The sequence below is a fragment of the Drosophila tropicalis genome, unplaced genomic scaffold (assembly GCF_018151085.1).
Source record: "Drosophila tropicalis isolate 14030-0801.00 unplaced genomic scaffold, ASM1815108v1 contig_158, whole genome shotgun sequence".
Lineage (NCBI taxonomy): Eukaryota > Metazoa > Arthropoda > Insecta > Diptera > Drosophilidae > Drosophila > Drosophila tropicalis.
The window spans coordinates 12,182,558-12,194,884 of NW_027172602.1; the positions used below are offsets into that span (position 1 = coordinate 12,182,558).

Below are 12,327 nucleotides of genomic sequence, written 5' to 3' on the forward strand. Positions count from 1 at the left end.
GGTGGGGCAGACGTAAGGGGCGTGACTCATTTTGTAGACTCCACTCGATAGCTTGATGATGATTCCCCAAGTAAGTGTGCATTGGCACTTGAATTTTATTATTATTTTTCTTCAACAATTTGGGCAAATGGTTTTAATTGGAGTGCTACCACATGGTGGGTTGTTGGTGCTGGTGGTGGCTGTGGTGGGGGTGGTGGAGGTGGTGGAGGTTGGTGCTGGCCCATAAATACAAATTGCGCCATAATCCCGGTACTAAATAAAGCGTAAAAACAAAAAGAAAAACACTCACACACACACACACACACACACACACACACACATAGAAACACACGAAACAGCGGGGAGCTGGCTAAAAATGGCGTCGGTTTTACCGTTAGATGGAATATACCGGAATCAGGGACAATTCAATCAAAGCGAGATGCAAGCAAATTATAACCAAAAGGTGTGCATGTGTGTGTATGCACGTGTGTGTGTGTGTGTGTGTGTGATTATACAAAGGAGTGAACTCTTAACGCATTTGTTTTTACCTTTTGTATCTGCTTTTCATCACCCACACGCATTCAATTAACGGCAAATGCCCATTCCATTCCATACCATCCTATCCCATTCCATTTTATTCCGATTTGAATTGTACCGCCATACCTGGAACTCTCTCACCTACGCTTTCTATTTGTTTATACAAAAGAGGAAGAAAAATACAAACGGTTTTTCGATTTCGTGTTCTGTTTCTGTCTGTGATTGTTATAACATAAATCTTTACATCCAGTCGCGACCAGGATTTATCTACTAAATTAACAATTTTGTTCGACTGCTGGTTTTTGTCTTATTTCCTTCTTTCTATCTCTCTCTCTCTCTCTTTCTCACACTTTCTGTTTATGATTAGTTTGAATTGTTGCTATTAAAAGGGGGTGGGGGGGCCCACAAATGTTTAAAGTTCATAAATAATTAATTCATATTTAATGCCCATTGATCTTGTTGGCCAAATTTAAAAACCATTACTAAGAAGTAACACGTTGAAAACCTTAAGTACCAATTTTGAGAAACAAAGAATTTTTGAATTTTTGTCTGCCCAGGTCAATAAATATTTGAACCCAATGATGAGATATTTAGAACAAGTTCTCTAAAGGTTTTTACCTTTGACGAAAGATATTCGAAAGTAGAAAAGAAGCTAACTTTAGCTGATATTTTCATGTATGTATGTTAACGTAGTCTGATCCGACGACTTGTCAACCATGAACTCAATTAAACCATAAGAATATATCAAGTTATATTTCAGTAGCTGACAGACAGAGTCGGATATGGCTAAGTACATATATCAGATCGAAAATGTATATACTTTATGGAGTTGGAAACGTTTTCTTCCTTACAAAGGCTATAAACACTAACTGGAGGAAAAATAGATTGGCTAAGTAAGAGAGTTTACAAGATGGACTAGGTTCAAATCTTAAGATATTCTATTTTCGATCAACCTCTTATATTTAAAACATTAATCAAACTGTAATTGGATTGTCTTCTTTTTTCACTTGACAAGTTTCACACTCAAAATTCTTTAATTTTATTCCCATGTTAATGAGTATAGTTAAACAAAAACCTAAGAATTAGTAAGCCAACATTTTATAATTTATTCATGTATTTAATTTGGAGTGAGTTGTGGTGAATGGTGATTGTTGCGGGGGGAGAGAGAGTGGGCTTAAGAAGTCGTCTTTCCTTAGTTTTGTACTTTAATTTCGTTATTCATTATTGTTGGCGGGTTTTCGTGGTTATTCATTGTTTGGACATTGTTCATAACATGGTTAATTTTGGGATTCATCAGTATGTATTCATTTGTTTTCTATGTTCTTTCTGGGTTTATGTAATTATTTTGTATTGTTTGGTTATAGTTTGTTAAGTTACTTCTTCTTGCGATTTTTCTTAGTCTTCTTCTTGGGATTGGTAGAGCATGTTGCTTCCTCGGATTGATTCTCAACCGATTCACCATCAAGCAAACCCGCAATTATATCTTTGTTATTAAGTTTGGTGGCATCTGGAATTCCAATATCATCTTTATCGAGATTTTTGATGGGGCTTGGTAGATTCTCCAACTCCAGAGACGATTCCAAGTCAATATCCAATTCGGTTTTGGTTATAGAAACATTGCGATAGGCAGCCAGAAATTCTAAGTCATCTGTAGATGCTGAGGACAGATCTTCAAGATCTTCGTCATCGGCCACAATGCTGTCCTGCATCTTATTCATCGATCCTTTGCCTATGGGCAGCAAAGCGAATGTCTCAACAGAATCCACATGCAATAATCCTTTGCTCTGTGAAGCAGCTAAAAGTCCTCCTGACTTGAAAATCTGATCATAGCCTTCCGCCATAGATCCTTGCTTCTGTTCTAGTTTCTCCAATTCAATTTCCTTCTCGCGTATCTGTTTCGGTGAGAAGACCAAGGGTTGCCAGAACAGCTCCAAAGTGGACATACGTTTAACACCGATATCCTCCAGGATACAGTCATTGGGTAGGATGCGGCCCTTGTAGGCCAAGCGACTGAAGCACATGGGCACGTTCAGATTCCGACCGATTCGCATCTTTAGATCGCTCACTTTGCCGAAGCGATCCACATCATAGATATTCTTACGACCGTCACGAGTTACTATAAATACCTGCATCTTGCGTATATTACGCATTTCCCGCATTCCGGTCCGGAAAAGCTATTATATTTTATTTTTTTTTGGTTTAGCTATATTTACTTGACTAATCGGTTGTTTCTCTCTAAATCAAAGCAAAGTCCATATTCACAGAACACTACGTTGTAAATCGTAGTTGGAAATCGAGTTTTGACGATTTTCGAAAAGCCTTTATTTTTCTTTAGTCAAGTCCAAGTTAAGTTCTAGTAGAATTGAAAACAAGTTTGTTCGCAATTCAAACTTTAATGGTCATTCGCGCCTTTCTCACGCACTCATCTCTATGAGTTTTATCGATATACATTTATCGAATACGGGGACGCGACCTTGCCAGATGCAGAAAAAGTACCGAAGGTATTAAAAATACCAAGAAGACACGAATTTGACAGAACAACCCTGAAAAATAAAAATATCAAAACAATACAATTTTTTTCAAAGATTTGTTTTTAGAAATAGTTTTTTAGCACCCCACAATGTCGGATTGTACACCCAACACACCAAGCACACCAGGTAGCCTGGCTATAGCCATAGCAAAGGCCCAAAACACAGCCTTGGCGGAATTCAAAACGCCCACGGATCTCATGGTGGTTCGTCGCAAAAACAAACCAAAAATTTTGACCGAAGAGCGTTATATTGAGGAAATGGCCAAGATTATACAGCGGGACTTCTTTCCCGATCTTGAAAAATTGCGCGCACAAAACGATTACCTTGATGCCGAGGCACGCAGGGATTTCATGCAGATGGCAGAGATCCGCGAACGCTACAGTCAATGGCGATTGCCTGGTGAAGGCGGCCGAAGTCGTCGACAAAATAATAATAGTAAGTTTGCAATCAACGAAGATAGCTTAATATATTCATCTAATATGTATGCAATTTGCCCAACCCGCAGCCATGTCACCTGCCACCTTTGAGACACCCGTTAGCCAAGGAACTGGCAGCAATACACCTATGCCAACATCAAGAGAGGTCAACACACCAGCCCAATCCACCAGTAGTCGCAGCAGCGGCAGCAAAAAAGGTTCAATTGATGGCGACGCGACAGGGGCAAAGAAAATGTCCCTAGATGCCTTTCTGCAGCATTTCACCAGCGAGGATAACCAAAGCTTCCAGGAAATTATCGAGACGGCAGAGGCTAAGTTAAGGCAAAAATACGCAGTGCTTTATAATCATGAGCAAGTGTCGGCCGAGCAATTGCAGCTAGCCCTCATGTTGCCCAGCATTGAGAAACAATTCGAGGAGCCAGATCCATTAAGAAAAATTCAAACGTGGAAGTACACAAACATGAATTCCATCATGTACGTTCCCGATGGTGTGGATATGACGGACGAGGAGCGTGTCCAGGCCGCCGAACGCCGTCAGAGTATACAACACAATGCCACCAGGCTGCAGGAAGACAAGGCAATGCCAGTGACAGCATTGCATACGGATAAAGACGAACAAAATAAGAGCCAAGGCGATGCTGCCACTGGATCGACAACTCCTCGTATACGTGGATTCGATTTGCTACGATCCCCCTCGCCACGGCCCGGTGAAGCATTTTCGCCACTAATGACGTGGGGTGAAATCGATGGTACACCGTTTCGTTTGGATGGCGGTGATACACCTCTACGTCCCACATTGGCCGGTCCCTCATTTCGCATAAATGAGAACTCTAGGCGAGAAAATATTGCCATTGCCCTGGCCGAAAAGGTCAGCGAGAAGATGCGAAATCAAAAGCAAATGGCCTTGACCACAGCCCGACGAAATATTGGTTCGCCATTCGTACGTTCCAGCATGGAGCGTTTGGCCAGCATGTCGCCGGCAGCTAAACGTCTGGCCACAGGAAAACTAGGTTTACGCAGAACCCCCACATTGCCAACACCCCTGCCCGGCACAGAAAGTTTGCAACGCAAACGAAAGATTACACCGTTTGTTGTAAGAAGCACCAGCAACAGCCGGTCCACTACTCCAGCACATGCTCCTCCTAGCACTGGTGCTGCATCTCCTGCAGTTCGTAGTCACTCCATCGATACGGGCTCCACACTCACCGATGATCTGCTCAAAATACCATCCAAACGACGCAGTGCAGCAGCAGACTTCTTTTAGCATTCACCGAAACTGTTCTCATTGTTGAATTTGTATAAATTTATTAACATTTTTAATTTATATAAATCTAATACATAGAAAAACCCACCAACCAGTTATTATAAATTGAATTATGAGTAATTGCAAATACCATGAGTATTTATATATGTATACATATATTTTCTATGGGACAGATCTGATTCATCTTTCATACTTGTATTTGTCTTGTGTGCTCTTTCTAAGGAAGTTTTTTAAGAGTTCATTATCAAATCTTTTTTTGTTCTTTCCTGGAAACTCTAATAGTCTCTATAGTCGATGTGATCACCAGATTGAAATACTTTCGATTCGAGAATCTTGATAAATTTCAGAGCCGTTTGTTCCGTTGTCAACATGACTTTTGATTCCCTTTGCTCGCGGAACATGGCCTTTATGGTGGGATCATGTGCCTCACGCTCCACCTGAACGGTCATCTGAGTATCTATCATGCCAGGGGCATAGTTTAAGACCAAAGTCTTATCCGTTGACTCCTCCTCTTTGGCCAAGACACGAAAGTACATTTCACGTGCTGCCTTCACTGTGCAATAATAGGCCATCGATGGTATTGGTTGGATGGCAGCCAATGTGCTTAGATTGACCACCAGTTTCGCCTGATCACGAAACACACGCAGAAACTCACAATTAAGAGCCAATGCCGAGAAGAGATTTGTGTGAAAGAATTTCTCTAGATATCCCGTATCGCCAATTTCACTAGCACGTTTCGAGGCATCGCCCAATGTTCCGGCATTGTGTATGACAATGGCACGTTGGAATCCCTCCGCCTTGGCATTGGATTTCTCCAGGGTTTCACTCAATATCTTTGAGAAATCCTCAGCCTGGCATTGACTCAGTTCCAGGGAGTATGTGTAAACCTCCAGTTCCCCATTGTCCCTCAGAATGTTGGCTTTGGTCTCATCCAACAGGCTAAGATCGCGTCCCAGTAGAACGACCAGCGAACCCTTCCCACTTATACGTTTGGCCAATTGCTGGGCAAACTCCCGTCCAATGCCACGCGAAGCTCCGGTCACCAGTAAGTAGGTCTTTTGCTTCAGATCCATATTTCGCCTGTTTTTGGGTCCACAGTCTCTTGGAGATTACTCAAATCAAATGATTGCTTCTTTCTTTCGCCACCAAGCCAAAGCTTTTTGCAGCTGTTCAAAGCAAAGCTTTTACAGCATTCACCCGCCACTCTCTCCTCTCTCTCTCTGATGCTCTCTTTGCCAACAAGTTTTGATTTGAACTTGAAGAGGTTATCGGCCGTTCCTTGTTTAATTATGGCTATTATTATTATTATTAATTGTCGTTTAATTTAAATTGCACGATTAAATAGAGCGAATTGCAACAATGTTGCAAATGCCAGGCGAATTATGTATGAAGGGAAATTCTCCAAGTGAACAACAACAACATTTGACAATTAATTCGCTCGATTAAGTTTCAAGTTTGCCCTGAAAAGGTTTGGCAGCTATTTTCATTAGCCCCCAAAAGTATTGTTTGATATTTTTATAGCTCAATTTATTGCCATAAACCCATTGAGAAAACAGGATCGGACTTAACAAAATTCACGCCCTGAGGCAGTGTGAAAAATATCAATCTTTTTGATGTTGTTGAGAACAATCTTTACAACAAATTGCATACTTTAAAGGGCAACATTCTGCCAGAGCTGCCTATATAATAAACAGCATCAATATCTCCCACTTTCTTTAGTCTTAAAAAGTGATTTTAATGATGAAATTTAAAAACCATTTCTTCTGGTTAAATTTCATGCTACACTGTAAAAATTTGAGCATTCACTTAATCAAAAACCCTCAATCACTCACTTGAGCTTTGAGTTGACAAGGAAATTATTAATGAAACAGATCCGATAAGCACAAATGCTCAAAATACAGATTATTTATGTATGTATATAGTTAATATTTATAGAGATGCCTCCAGGTCCGTATTCAGGAAGAGGTTTTGTACCTCTGAATACTTTTACTTGGAGCAATCGGTTAAAGCAAATCTTTTAACACAAAACTCATAACAGATACGTATCATAATCAAATTTATGATACCTTTTCCTTCTAGAGCCTTTTAAACATACATGAATTTTGAATATTTTAAAGGTTTATGAAGCTTGTAGAAGTTTTTGAAAGGAATTGCGGAATAATTTTTTATAGACCTCATTTCATCTCACCAGAAAATTGGGTAGGATGGGTAGGATAGGTAGGATAGGGTCCAGAAACTAGTATATAAAAATGTGATAAAAAGAGCCAAAAACGAATAAATTTCAAAATAAGTAAGAATAATTGATTTAAATTTGACTTTAATTCCAAGCTCCAACCAAGTGTATGTAGAGAGTATATAGAAGTTTTTCGATGTCTTATCAACGTGCTGACCGGGCAACGATTCGTAGCGAAACGTATCTCTCTTTGGCATTCTCGCTGGGACAACGCTCTCATCTCAGGCAATTCGGAAGCCCAAGTCTTATCAATGATTTTGACAACTGTACATTCATCGACTGTCTGGGATGACTGTCCTCCTACAATGGAGTCGAGACACGTGGTGAACTAGTCCGGCTAGTTATGTGATTCATCAGATAGCTAGAAATCAAGTATACGTAAATACTTACGACAAGATGCGACACTTATCAGTGTCGAACCCAATCAAAAGAAAATGAAAAACAAAGTATTTTTTTTTTTTTTTGGTTTGTGTTTTCTGTTGCAGCAGCAGTTTCCGTAATCCATTTCCACAGGCGGTGGGTCAGCAACGATAGTTTATTTATGTTAGAAATCATAATCAGAATGTTTTTTATATAGCCAAAGTCGTCATCAATGTCAGTGTCAAGTGGATGAGATGCCCACCCACCCGAAATTGCTACTCATAAGACGAAAGTGTCGTAGTAGTCCACATCATGACCGGATACAAAGGAGATTTCCTCGAGTATATTGATCAGTTTCAATGTCGATTGCAATGGCTGGACACGACGTGGCAATTCCGGATACGAAATCGTGGATAATGAATCAGCCAACAGTTCCTCGGGTTCAATCACATTTCCGTTGAGATCACATTGGGTCTGATGGGTTGTAAGCAAACCGGGGCCATAGTTCAGGACATGAAGAGCGCCAGCAGTGTTCGAGATGGCCGCCTCCTCCTCGGAGGCCATGGCACGGAAGTACATGTCACGAGCCCGCTTACACGAGCACAGTAATCCATTGTAGACCATTGGGCGCACTTGAAGCGATGAAGTCACATTGATGGCCAGTTTCTCGACACTCTGCAAGTGGTTGCTGTTTAGCCAGCGTTGATTTAGGGCCACAGGAGCATAGAGTTGTTGTTGTACATAATTTGTCCAATCCTTTGGCATCTGGGGCTCCAACAGGCAATGGGTAGATGCCTCGCCTTCGTTGTGCACAATGATCGAACGTTGAAATTGCATATTCTGGAATTTCTTTAGGACACTCTCCATCAATTGGACACCATTTGAATGATCGACATTCAATTGACCCAATTCCAAGTGTATTTCAGAATGCGTATCCAATTGAGCCTTCAATTCCTTTTCCAGTTTCTGCAATTCCTGGTGATTCTCATCCAATATAAGAGCCACAGATCCCTGACCCAAACGGTTGCACAGTTGTGTGGCCAAGGATTGTCCCAAGGGATTCGAACAGCCACTCAATACCAAAAAGGTACTTCTATTTAAATCCATTCTCTTTGAAGCCATTCTAAAGGATTTCTTTACAATTTTTGTTTATTTGTTTTTTAAATTTCTCTCGTCGCTATGTCCAAACACTTGAAACTGCTCAGTTATACTGAACTCTAATGCTCAATGGGATTAAACTGCTGGACTCGGTTTCCAACTGATAAGAAGACACTTAAACCGGACTTTTGCTCATACACATAAGATCTGAGCTAGCCCGAACGGAATTGGCGCACTTTTATATGGAATGACAACGGCAGTCGACGACGACAACAACTTCTGATAAGATGTCTGGTTGACTTGTTGCCAGGCCATTAACCATTTGTAATTGACCCCTTCCCAAAAAGAGACCTTTCTTATTTAATAGACACTCTAAGCAGAAAGTATTCCCTATGCACGCTCTGCTTTTGTCTTACTCAACTTGGAAAATCAAAATAGAAAAAAATATATAAGCAATATCTCAAAAAAGATCAAGTTATCAATATTTTCTTCAGAGACAAAAGGTGGAAAGTTATAGAACATCTAATTTTACAATTCTATTTTTTCAAAATTCCATTCGAAAATAGTCATCCCATTTAAGTAAGAGAACCAAAAGAAAAAACTATAGATCGCTTGTTCAATCTTTCGTTTCTCAATTATATTCTACAGTGATCCATATCTAAGGATATCGTTTATCTGATTTGGCGATCGTATTGATTACTGACACTATCAAAAAAAAGGTTTTTAGATCTTACACTTAAAATGATTGGAAATAGCTCCAAGAACAAACATTTTCCCATTACTAATTGCAATGGATCTACTCAATGGATATACTCAAATGTATTCACATTATATTCAAGCCAAAGGGTATACAAAATTCAATATTTCAAACTTTGTTATTATCATATTTGGAATAATACAAATAGGTATATACATTTTTTGTCTACTTTCCATTTTAGTGGGAAATATGGCGTTGATGTTGATTATTTTCGAATCCCCTTTAACCTTAAGGTAAACTAGAATAAACAGAAGTTCACCAGTTACTAGTTACCACTTAACAGATCTTTGGAATGAACTACTATAAGGTATGGCAGTCGGAATCAAAGATTATCCATTTGGTAGATAAAGTTGAGAACTCATTCTTCGATGTGAAACGAATGAATTACTTATATGATTCATCAAGTATATACATATGTATGTATATACTTAGGTATATATTTTTTTTGTCATATGATTAGATTACAGCATTTCTTACCAACAATCTGACCTCACATTGGCATCATGTAATAATGCACATGCATTCAGATCTATCAAGCGAAACGTGTTTACATGATGTATCAGAATAGTATTTAGATTAAATTTGAAACCAATAATTTTATATATAAATAAACATACATATACACATATTTGTACATTGTACATGTATAAAGATGAAATTCCATACTGAAATTAGGTTAATGGCCTGATCTCTGTCAGTCTGGCCCAATTTCGTTTTTGGGTTAAACCGAAAATCGGGAGCAGTTTGAACTAATCGCAAATTATGATTTCATTTCGCAAAATGGGAATAGGTCTTTCTAGATTCCCCCTCTCTATCCCCTCGTCGGCACCATCTGTTTATGATTTTGTTGTTTTTTTTTTGACAAAATGAAAGCCTGCAACCTTTAAGCCTGACCCTGGCCAAATGACTTTGACCGACGTTGATGACTTTCTCCATGGGTTTTCCTCTCCCACTCGTTTCATTTTTAATGAGAAAACCTAATGCAAAAAGAATAATAATAAAAATAAATCTGAGAATTGAGCTTTTCTTTTGCTTTTTTTTTTTTTTTTGGTTTTCTGTTCTGATCTCTTTTCTTTGAGTTGGACTTGAGAGCATATAAAACGTGTGTGTGGACCATCTTTTGGTGTCAGTTCAAACGTTTAACGGGCCGCAGCACGACCCTATCGATAAGAAGTGAATCAAAGCAAGAAATAGATACATTTATATAAGCAACAATTACACAATGCATTTATACAAGTTTCTATTAGTTTCCCTATTGGCCATGGTCAGTGTGCAGGGGGTGAGTGAAAAAGTGTGCAGTGATATGATTTGGAAGGACCTTCGAGTGATATGATGTGACAAAGTGTTCAAGTTTTGGATGAATTTCATAATACGTTATCTAATTGCAGCTTCTGGCCGCTTGCGTTTGTTCGGAGAAGGGATCGGATTATTGCCAAAGCTGTCAGGGAGCCACTGTGGTGCGTCCGAAGCCACGTTATTACGAATCGTCACCAGATGTGAATCTCTCGCCCATTGGCGATAACTGCTGGTGCAGTAAACAACTAATCGAACCAGCTCAATTGCCAAAAACATGTGGAAAAGTACGTGATCTATTTCAATATGTGCATGCCTTCAATAATCTCTTGAGTCGCCGTATGCTCGAAGGGGCACTGGAGGCAAAAACTTTGGCGGCTCAACGTCTGGCCGAACGTTTGCAGCGTCTGGAGCATGTCGACTGCTTCAAGAGACGCCAGTTGCCCCATAATGGCTATCAATCATATCAATTGATGTGAAGTGGGAGGAAAATTTATCATTATTAACATTAGAAGTTAGGATTTAGTATAAGAGAAGAGATCATCCAGTAACAAGCTTCCCAGCAGAATCATTTCACATCCTCGATCAACTGTATTTAACGATTTCCGCATAACTGATCCCATCCACCTATCCACAAGGTCGTCATCATCATCATCAGCATTGACTTCATCATCATTGTGGTCGTCGTCGTCGTCGTCGTCGTCGTTGTCGTCATTATCGGTTTGTACGTGCATCTAAGCATCAAGAATCTTCCGATGATAGAACCCAACTCGATATTCCAAAAAATCATTACCATAATGCTCCCTCTCTCTTTCTCTCTCTCTCTTAGAAGACACCATGCAAACCCACCTGTGGCTGCCAACAGAGTGATGATAGCAGTTCCAATTATGGCAAGTAAGTAAATGTCTCATATTACCGTCTCTCTTTCTCCCAAATCTTTCTTTTGGCTCTCATTGATAATCTATCTTTCAAAAATACTTCTCTCTTATGCTGTTGTGGCATTCCTTTTATTGGAAATCTTTTATATTTAACCTTTGAAGCCTTTTCTTTTGGGAAATTATGAAAATATTAGGATTCGTTAGGAAAATTGAGTCGTCCTAGAGTTAATATTGATCTTTGATGTATTTCAGCATTGTCTATTCGAAAACAACCCAAGAGGACTCAGGCCCTGCGGCGGATCCCATAAGTGTTGGCTTGGCCGTTCAAGCAGGCAAGGCCATAAATGTGCCAGAGGCTAAATTGGCCTACGGATTTGCTCAGAAGCCAGTCGATGGTATACAGAAAGTGTACTTCTCCAATGTCCCAGAAGAGAATCTTTTCAAGCTGAAAAGTGATGTCATCACCCTGAAGAAACGCACCTACAGCAAGCAGACGGATGAGGAGGAATACGAAGCCGAGCAGGAGGAGGAGGAAACAGCCAGCGACGATGATGACGAGTCTCCACCACAATTGACATACAAGCAATTGGGTTACATTACCGAACAGTATAAGGATCCCAAATTCAAGAAAATCAAATCCAGTTATAGTAGCAGAAGCTCATATTCATCCAGCTCCAGCGACGGCTATGGCAAAGTGGCCGGCAAGGTCTCCGTCGATTGTGGCTTCAAGCCAGGCCGTGTCACTTCCTATCGCAATGCCAATCGCCAGGAACCCGATGCGGGCAATTGTTATTGAAAAACAGACGCCTGGATCATGATGTATATAAAATGATTAGTTTTAAGAGCCCAAACGAACTTAACCATTAAAGCGACAGCGATAAAGTTCATCAAACTTTTAGATTTTCCAAACCAAAACCAAAACAAACTTTCAATTTCGAAAGCCCTAAACACATGACAAAA

General features: G+C 39.9%; 5 protein-coding genes across 5 annotated transcripts; 2 read left to right on the plus strand and 3 right to left on the minus strand.

Moving 5' to 3' along the window:
* Positions 1–1,598: 1,598 nt before the first annotated feature.
* LOC137585549 (uncharacterized) lies at positions 1,599–2,836 on the minus strand. The gene has a single exon (XM_068301351.1). It carries the CDS (start codon positions 2,673–2,675, stop codon positions 1,890–1,892), a length of 786 nt encoding a protein of 261 aa, XP_068157452.1. The 5' UTR covers positions 2,676–2,836; the 3' UTR covers positions 1,599–1,889.
* A 197-nt stretch (positions 2,837–3,033) lies between these two features.
* Positions 3,034–4,835, plus strand: Es2 (ess-2 splicing factor homolog). The gene is made up of 2 exons (XM_068301323.1): positions 3,034–3,482; positions 3,553–4,835. Exons 1-2 carry the CDS (start codon positions 3,137–3,139, stop codon positions 4,746–4,748), a joined length of 1,542 nt encoding a protein of 513 aa, XP_068157424.1. The 5' UTR covers positions 3,034–3,136; the 3' UTR covers positions 4,749–4,835.
* Positions 4,764–6,139, minus strand: Sptr (Sepiapterin reductase). Its single transcript, XM_068301344.1, has one exon. It carries the CDS (start codon positions 5,819–5,821, stop codon positions 5,024–5,026), a length of 798 nt encoding a protein of 265 aa, XP_068157445.1. The 5' UTR covers positions 5,822–6,139; the 3' UTR covers positions 4,764–5,023.
* A 1,190-nt stretch (positions 6,140–7,329) lies between these two features.
* LOC137586696 (sepiapterin reductase) lies at positions 7,330–8,635 on the minus strand. The gene has a single exon (XM_068302827.1). The coding sequence runs from the start codon at positions 8,461–8,463 to the stop codon at positions 7,621–7,623; it is 843 nt and encodes a 280-aa protein (XP_068158928.1). The 5' UTR covers positions 8,464–8,635; the 3' UTR covers positions 7,330–7,620.
* Positions 8,636–10,327: 1,692 nt separating this feature from the next.
* On the plus strand, positions 10,328–12,259 carry Cp7Fa (Chorion protein a at 7F). The gene is made up of 4 exons (XM_068301333.1): positions 10,328–10,475; positions 10,585–10,776; positions 11,319–11,383; positions 11,620–12,259. The coding sequence occupies exons 1-4, from the start codon at positions 10,419–10,421 to the stop codon at positions 12,161–12,163; spliced, it is 858 nt and encodes a 285-aa protein (XP_068157434.1). The 5' UTR covers positions 10,328–10,418; the 3' UTR covers positions 12,164–12,259.
* Positions 12,260–12,327: the final 68 nt, after the last annotated feature.